General features: G+C 43.8%; 2 protein-coding genes across 2 annotated transcripts; both read right to left on the bottom strand.

The window, feature by feature from the left end:
* Nucleotides 1–507: 507 nt before the first annotated feature.
* LOC115543082 (zinc finger protein RFP) lies at nt 508–7,333 on the bottom strand. Its single transcript, XM_030355634.1, has 2 exons — nt 6,749–7,333; nt 508–1,317 (listed from the first exon to the last, which is right to left on the bottom strand). Exons 1-2 carry the CDS (start codon nt 7,258–7,260, stop codon nt 822–824), a joined length of 1,008 nt encoding a protein of 335 aa, XP_030211494.1. The 5' UTR covers nt 7,261–7,333; the 3' UTR covers nt 508–821.
* LOC115543067 (E3 ubiquitin-protein ligase TRIM39-like) lies at nt 2,099–4,947 on the bottom strand. Its single transcript, XM_030355616.1, has 2 exons — nt 4,856–4,947; nt 2,099–4,749 (listed from the first exon to the last, which is right to left on the bottom strand). Exon 2 carries the CDS (start codon nt 4,745–4,747, stop codon nt 3,122–3,124), a length of 1,626 nt encoding a protein of 541 aa, XP_030211476.1. The 5' UTR covers nt 4,748–4,749; nt 4,856–4,947; the 3' UTR covers nt 2,099–3,121.
* Nucleotides 7,334–7,559: the final 226 nt, after the last annotated feature.

Below are 7,559 nucleotides of genomic sequence, written 5' to 3' on the forward strand. Positions count from 1 at the left end.
TTATTCTGGTTCAACATGTCCCCAGGTGTCCCTCTGATGATTTTCAAGAGATTTAAATGTGGCTTTGTCATGATTTGTTGCGGGAGTGGACAGACGGCCCGCCCTCATATGTAAAACCCTCTTTGTGTTTGACATAAATGTATGCAAATTGCATACAAGGAGCAGGGAGGTGTTAGACAGTGTTTCAGGATATATGCGGTAATTGAACAGGTAGGGGTTAACTTAGGGGGCTTGCTCTGTAAGATGCTACTGGTTAGATTGCAGCTGGGAGATGTACTCGAACACACACACACACACACACACACACACACACACACACACACACACACACACACACACACACACACACACACACACACACACACACACACACGTATCTATTCCACTGAAATTACCAATTACAATGACGATGCAGGACTAAACATAAAAAAAAAATCTGCTTTTCTTTTCAGTAAAATCTGACATTGTATTGTTTGATCATTCACTATTCAGAAGTTAAAACCAATAGAAAAGTTAATAAACTACAGTTTTTATTTATACAATTAATCCCATTAAAATGTTATACATAACTGCAACTGTTAACAATAGCCTTAAACATATAAAAAAAATCTGGGGAAAACAGAAGATAGAGTGTAATCTAACCCTTTATAATTGGTTACATTCAACAACTGGGGTTAGATTCTTTAAGAACTTATCCTCGTTAAATGACAACAGTACGACATTAATGCAGTTCTCTCAGATCTCACATAGTAGAGATTCTAAATCATGAAACAACATTAGTTGTTTGAGTCGTCTGATCATTTGATTATCAAACAAAGGTCCTAGTCTGTTTGATTGACAGGTGAGATGATCAGGGAGGCAGAGTGGCCACCGAGGAATGGATAGAGAGGCTCAGTAAAGCTGCAGCCAGTAGCAGAGTAGATATGAACCCTGGCTTTAACATCATAGAAGGAGACCAGACCCTCATCATAATCAACAAACACCCCCACCTTCTGGAGCTTAGCTCTCAGAGGGAGACGGACTGAAGGGTTAACAAACAACCCTTTATAGTTGTAGTAAAGAATCCAGTAAGACTTCACAGGTTTCACTGTGATCTTGCCTTTTCTGTTGATGGACTCTCTGGCCACTCCTAAACACCAGTTATTGTTGTCTTTAACCTGGACCTCAAAGTAAAATCTCCCTGAGGAGAAGCTCTGCCTCGTAAGAACATATGTATATTCAGTAAATCTCTTAGGGTTGTCTGGGAGTTCCTTCGCCGCACTTCCAATTTTTGCTTGTTTCCCATCCTCAGAGAGGGTGAGCCTGGGATAAGCTGTAACCAGACCCTCATCATAATCAACAAACACCCCCACCTTCTGGAGCTCAGCTCTCAGAGGGAGACGGACAGCAGGGTAATCCTGAAATGCCAACACATCCTTGTTGAAGTTAAGAGTCCAGTAACCTGTCCTAGGGCTGAATGTGATCTCCCTTATTCTGTTGCTGGACTCTCTAGCCACTCCTAAACGCCATGCATTCTTGTCTTTAACCTGGACCTCAAAGTAAAATCTCCCTGAGGAGAAGCTCTGCTTCATGAGGATACATAAATGCTGTGTAAATCTCTTAGGGTTGTCTGGGAGTTCCTTCCTCACACCTCCTTCATGTACTTGTTTCCCATCCTCAGACAGGATGAGACAGGGATGAGCTGTATCAGGATCCAGAGTCACATCTACTTCATACTGCTGGACCCTCTTCAGTTCAGCATCACTCAGCTTCTTCATCTCCATGTTCAGTGTCTCCTCCAGCTGATCCAGGGATCTCCTCAAGGTCCCTACGTATGACGGAGGAAGGACCTCCACCGTGGTCCAGTCCCTGGTGGGTGGAGGATCCTTCAGGGATCTGAAGGCCTGGAGGAAGTGGAGGTGGTCTTCAGTGTGTGAGAGCCGCTTCACCTCTGAGCTTCTATTGGTTAGATCTTCTATTTCCTGCTCCAGCTGTTTGATGAGGTCATCAGCTTGTTTCTCTGTGGATTTCAGTTTCTCTTTCACCGTTTGGTTGAATTCATCCCGGCACTTTTCAACGCAGCCTATCAGAGCAGTGAACACATGTCCACCATCGGCTATCTCTGTTTCTGCGTCTTTGTTGCTCAGTTCCACTGTGTCTTTGATCTCTTTAATCTTTTCTTTTCTCTCCTGGATCATCTGCGGAACTTCAGCATCCATCTTCCCCAGCTGGGCCGTCTTCACTTCATATTCAAGAGTACACCAAGACCTAACTCAACCGAGCACTTAACATTGACTAACTGTCTTCACTCACTCCTCACTAACTGACTTCCTCAAGCAAAGTATGATGGGAGCGCACATCATTAACCCACAGAAGTGGTTATAAACAATACAACAAACATAGCACAGTAATTTAACCATTCATAGTTAGTTCATTCTTAATTAGTTTTAGTATATACTACACGTGAACACTCCAAAAATAAACAAAATAACAGTTTTTTCCGGAATTTATTTGGCTTTATTAGCGGTTTATTTGTTTTTATTAGCGTGACTGGACGACCGTCACGCAATATCCCGAGTTTGAGATCCCGAGATATTGAACCAATCAAATTGCACCATAGAAAGTTCACCTGTAGCATATACGAATGTGTTGTATTCAACAACTGGGGTTATATTCTTAAAGAATTTATCCTCGTTAAATTAAGCAGTAGGCTACTGTAAGATTGGTCAGTCAAAGACAACGCACACTTGCCGCGAATTGTTAACCATTTATTTCACGTAAAAAGTAAAGAAATCAATCCAAAAGAAAGGGTTCGTATGATTGCTGTAGGCCTACGTATGTGCGTGCATACGGTTGAAAAAATGTTTGCCCTGACTCTACCCTCATGCACCTGAGCCTAATTAAAGGGGTTCACCACATCTCTAGATCACGTCATCCACACACGGTCACATCAATTAACAAAAACGAACAATATCACGTAAGAACCATAACATCATAAACAAATATCGAATAAACTTGCACAATGGCTTCAGCAACGACATTAATGCAAAATCTCTCAGATCTCACATAGTAGAGACTTTCATTCAAGAAACAACATTAGTTGTTTTGGTGGTTTGATTATTTTATTAGCAAACAAGTAATCCTAGTCTGTTTGATTGACAGGTGAGATGATAAGGGGGGCAGAGTTGATACCTTCATAATTATATTTACCTGGACCGAGGAATGGATAGAGAGGCTCAGTAAAGGTGCAGCCAGTAGCAGAGTAGATATGAACCCTGGCTTCCACATCGTAGAAGGAGACCAGACCCTCATCATAATCAACAAACACCCCCACCTTCTGGAGCTCAGCTCTCAGAGGGAGACGGACAGCAGGGTAATCCTGAAATGCCAACACATCCTTGTTGAAGTTAAGAGTCCAGTAACCTGTCCTAGGGCTGAATGTGATCTCCCTTATTCTGTTGCTGGACTCTCTAGCCACTCCTAAACGCCATGCATTCTTGTCTTTAACCTGGACCTCAAAGTAAAATCTCCCTGAGGAGAAGCTCTGCTTCATGAGGATACATAAATGCTGTGTAAATCTCTTAGGGTTGTCTGGGAGTTCCTTCCTCACACCTCCTTCATGTACTTGTTTCCCATCCTCAGACAGGATGAGACAGGGATGAGCTGTATCAGGATCCAGAGTCACATCTACTTCATACTGCTGGACCCTCTTCAGTTCAGCATCACTCAGCTTCTTCATCTCCATGTTCAGTGTCTCCTCCAGCTGATCCAGGGATCTCCTCAAGGTCCCTACGTATGACGGAGGAAGGACCTCCACCGTGGTCCAGTCCCTGGTGGGTGGAGGATCCTTCAGGGATCTGAAGGCCCGGAGGAAGCAGAGGTGGTCTGTCGTCTGTGAGAGCGGCATCACTTCTGAGCTTATTTTGGTCAGATCTCCAATTTCCTGCTCCAGCTCTTTGATGAGGTCTTCAGCTCGTTTCACTGTGGATTTCAGTCTCTCTATAACCGTTTGGTTGAATTCATCCCGGCACTTCTCAACACAGCCTATCAGAGCAGTGTGGACCTGCACACCATCAGCTAGCTCTCTGTCTGCAACTTTCTTGCTCATTTCTACTGTGTCTTTTAGCTTCTTAATCCTTAGTTTTCTCTCCTGGATCATCTGCGGAACATCAGCCTCTATCTTCCCCAGCTGGGCCGTCTTCACTTCATATTCCTCCTTTAGAGGTACAACAGGATGGGACTTGTGGTCTGTCTCTGTGCAGGACTGACACACACACACCTGATCAGTCTTGCAGAAGAGCTCCAGTAGTTGATTGTGTATCTTACACATCCTGTCTTCCAGACGGTCCATAGGCTCGACCAGCCGATGTTTCTTCAGGCCTGCTATTCTCTGATGTGGCTCCAGGTGGGTTTGGCAGTAAGAGATAAGACACACTAGGCAGGACTTCACGGCCTTCAGCTGGGTCCCAGTACAGAAGTCACAGGGAACGTCAGCTGGTTCACCACAAGGCTGGTCTTTTACTCGTACGGACGTTCTAAACTGAGAAGCCATGTCTGATAAGAGGAGATTGACCTGTAGATCAGGTTTTGTGTCGAAAACCTTCACGCATACAGGACATTTGTACTTGACTTGTTCATCCCAGAACTTTGTAATACAGGTTCTGCAGAAGTTGTGTCCACATGCAGTGGTGACTGGATTGTTGAACACATCCAGACAGATGGAACATGAAAAGTTCTCTTCTGACCAGGACGTGTTAGCAGAGGCCATTCCTAGACACAGACGACAAGGTTTATGTATTGAGCAATTACATATTTCTAATTCAATAACAGGGAGAGAGATTTTAACTAGTCCTCAAAGTTGTGTTGTTTTACTCACCGTGTTGTTGATGTCTGTCAGACTATTTGTTCCAAAATGCGTTTTCTTTCTCGCCTGGAAGAGAGCACTATTACTTCCTCAACATGACGTCTCCTCCCGACATCTGGCTCCGCCCCCCTCGACACATGGCTGCACCGCTGCAGTGCATTCACTGTATCGGCCTCTTCAAACGAGGTGATTTAGAGGGGTTTTGGGACTGTAACCGTGATGATTAACCGGTGTTGATCCATCCGGGTATCCGGGGCTTCCCCTAATACTTTTTATCCAATCCCGATCGTTTAAAAAAAAAAAAAGACAATTATCATTTCATACAAATTAGTCCTCTAAACATGCTCTACATCGCTGCAACTGTTAACAATTTTACAGTGTTTAAAGTATCAAGAAATCAGGAGAAAACAGAAAAACGAAATAGTGTAATGTAGCGAATGTCAAAAGCAGAGGCGTTATATTCTTTCAGTGACTTTATTGAATCGTTTCAAGAGTACACCAAGACCTAACTCAACCGAGCACTTAACATTGACTAACTGTCTTCACTCACTCCTCACTAACTGACTTCCTCAAGCAAAGTATGATGGGAGCGCACATCATTAACCCACAGAAGTGGTTATAAACAATACAACAAACATAGCACAGTAATTTAACCATTCATAGTTAGTTCATTCTTAATTAGTTTTAGTATATACTACACGTGAACACTCCAAAAATAAACAAAATAACAGTTTTTTCCGGAATTTATTTGGCTTTATTAGCGGTTTATTTGTTTTTATTAGCGTGACTGGACGACCGTCACGCAATATCCCGAGTTTGAGATCCCGAGATATTGAACCAATCAAATTGCACCATAGAAAGTTCACCTGTAGCATATACGAATGTGTTGTATTCAACAACTGGGGTTATATTCTTAAAGAATTTATCCTCGTTAAATTAAGCAGTAGGCTACTGTAAGATTGGTCAGTCAAAGACAACGCACACTTGCCGCGAATTGTTAACCATTTATTTCACGTAAAAAGTAAAGAAATCAATCCAAAAGAAAGGGTTCGTATGATTGCTGTAGGCCTACGTATGTGCGTGCATACGGTTGAAAAAATGTTTGCCCTGACTCTACCCTCATGCACCTGAGCCTAATTAAAGGGGTTCACCACATCTCTAGATCACGTCATCCACACACGGTCACATCAATTAACAAAAACGAACAATATCACGTAAGAACCATAACATCATAAACAAATATCGAATAAACTTGCACAATGGCTTCAGCAACGACATTAATGCAAAATCTCTCAGATCTCACATAGTAGAGACTTTCATTCAAGAAACAACATTAGTTGTTTTGGTGGTTTGATTATTTTATTAGCAAACAAGTAATCCTAGTCTGTTTGATTGACAGGTGAGATGATAAGGGGGGCAGAGTTGATACCTTCATAATTATATTTACCTGGACCGAGGAATGGATAGAGAGGCTCAGTAAAGGTGCAGCCAGTAGCAGAGTAGATATGAACCCTGGCTTCCACATCGTAGAAGGAGACCAGACCCTCATCATAATCAACAAACACCCCCACCTTCTGGAGCTCAGCTCTCAGAGGGAGACGGACAGCAGGGTAATCCTGAAATGCCAACACATCCTTGTTGAAGTTAAGAGTCCAGTAACCTGTCCTAGGGCTGAATGTGATCTCCCTTATTCTGTTGCTGGACTCTCTAGCCACTCCTAAACGCCATGCATTCTTGTCTTTAACCTGGACCTCAAAGTAAAATCTCCCTGAGGAGAAGCTCTGCTTCATGAGGATACATAAATGCTGTGTAAATCTCTTAGGGTTGTCTGGGAGTTCCTTCCTCACACCTCCTTCATGTACTTGTTTCCCATCCTCAGACAGGATGAGACAGGGATGAGCTGTATCAGGATCCAGAGTCACATCTACTTCATACTGCTGGACCCTCTTCAGTTCAGCATCACTCAGCTTCTTCATCTCCATGTTCAGTGTCTCCTCCAGCTGATCCAGGGATCTCCTCAAGGTCCCTACGTATGACGGAGGAAGGACCTCCACCGTGGTCCAGTCCCTGGTGGGTGGAGGATCCTTCAGGGATCTGAAGGCCTGGAGGAAGTGGAGGTGGTCTTCAGTGTGTGAGAGCCGCTTCACCTCTGAGCTTCTATTGGTTAGATCTTCTATTTCCTGCTCCAGCTGTTTGATGAGGTCATCAGCTTGTTTCTCTGTGGATTTCAGTTTCTCTTTCACCGTTTGGTTGAATTCATCCCGGCACTTTTCAACGCAGCCTATCAGAGCAGTGAACACATGTCCACCATCGGCTATCTCTGTTTCTGCGTCTTTGTTGCTCAGTTCCACTGTGTCTTTGATCTCTTTAATCTTTTCTTTTCTCTCCTGGATCATCTGCGGAACTTCAGCATCCATCTTCCCCAGCTGGGCCGTCTTCACTTCATATTCCTCCTTTAGAGATACAACAGGATGGGACTTGTGGTCTGTCTCTGGGCAGAACTGACACACACACACCTGTTCAGTCTGGCAGAAGAGCTCCAGAAGTTGATTGTGTTTCTTACACATCCTGTCTTCCAGACGGTCCATAGGCTCGACCAGCCGATGTTTCTGCAGGCGAGCGACTCTCTGATGTGGCTCCAGGTGGGTTTGGCAGTAAGAGGTAAAACACACTAGGCAGGACTTCACGGCCTTCAGCTCAGTAGGGCCGAGCTCTT

This window comes from Gadus morhua, chromosome 4, assembly GCF_902167405.1.
Source record: "Gadus morhua chromosome 4, gadMor3.0, whole genome shotgun sequence".
Classification (NCBI taxonomy): Eukaryota; Metazoa; Chordata; class Actinopteri; order Gadiformes; family Gadidae; genus Gadus; species Gadus morhua.

Excerpts from the sequence above, each read along its gene's own strand:
- LOC115543082 (XM_030355634.1), bottom strand. The coding sequence starts at position 7,260 with ATGGATGCTGAAGTTCCGCAGATGATCCAGGAGAGAAAAGAAAAGATT. Across the intron at positions 1,318-6,748 it reads GATGTGACTCTGGATCCTGA|TACAGCTTATCCCAGGCTCA; the intron begins TACAGCTCATCC and ends TGAGGGTCTGGT.
- LOC115543067 (XM_030355616.1), bottom strand. The coding sequence starts at position 4,747 with ATGGCCTCTGCTAACACGTCCTGGTCAGAAGAGAACTTTTCATGTTCC.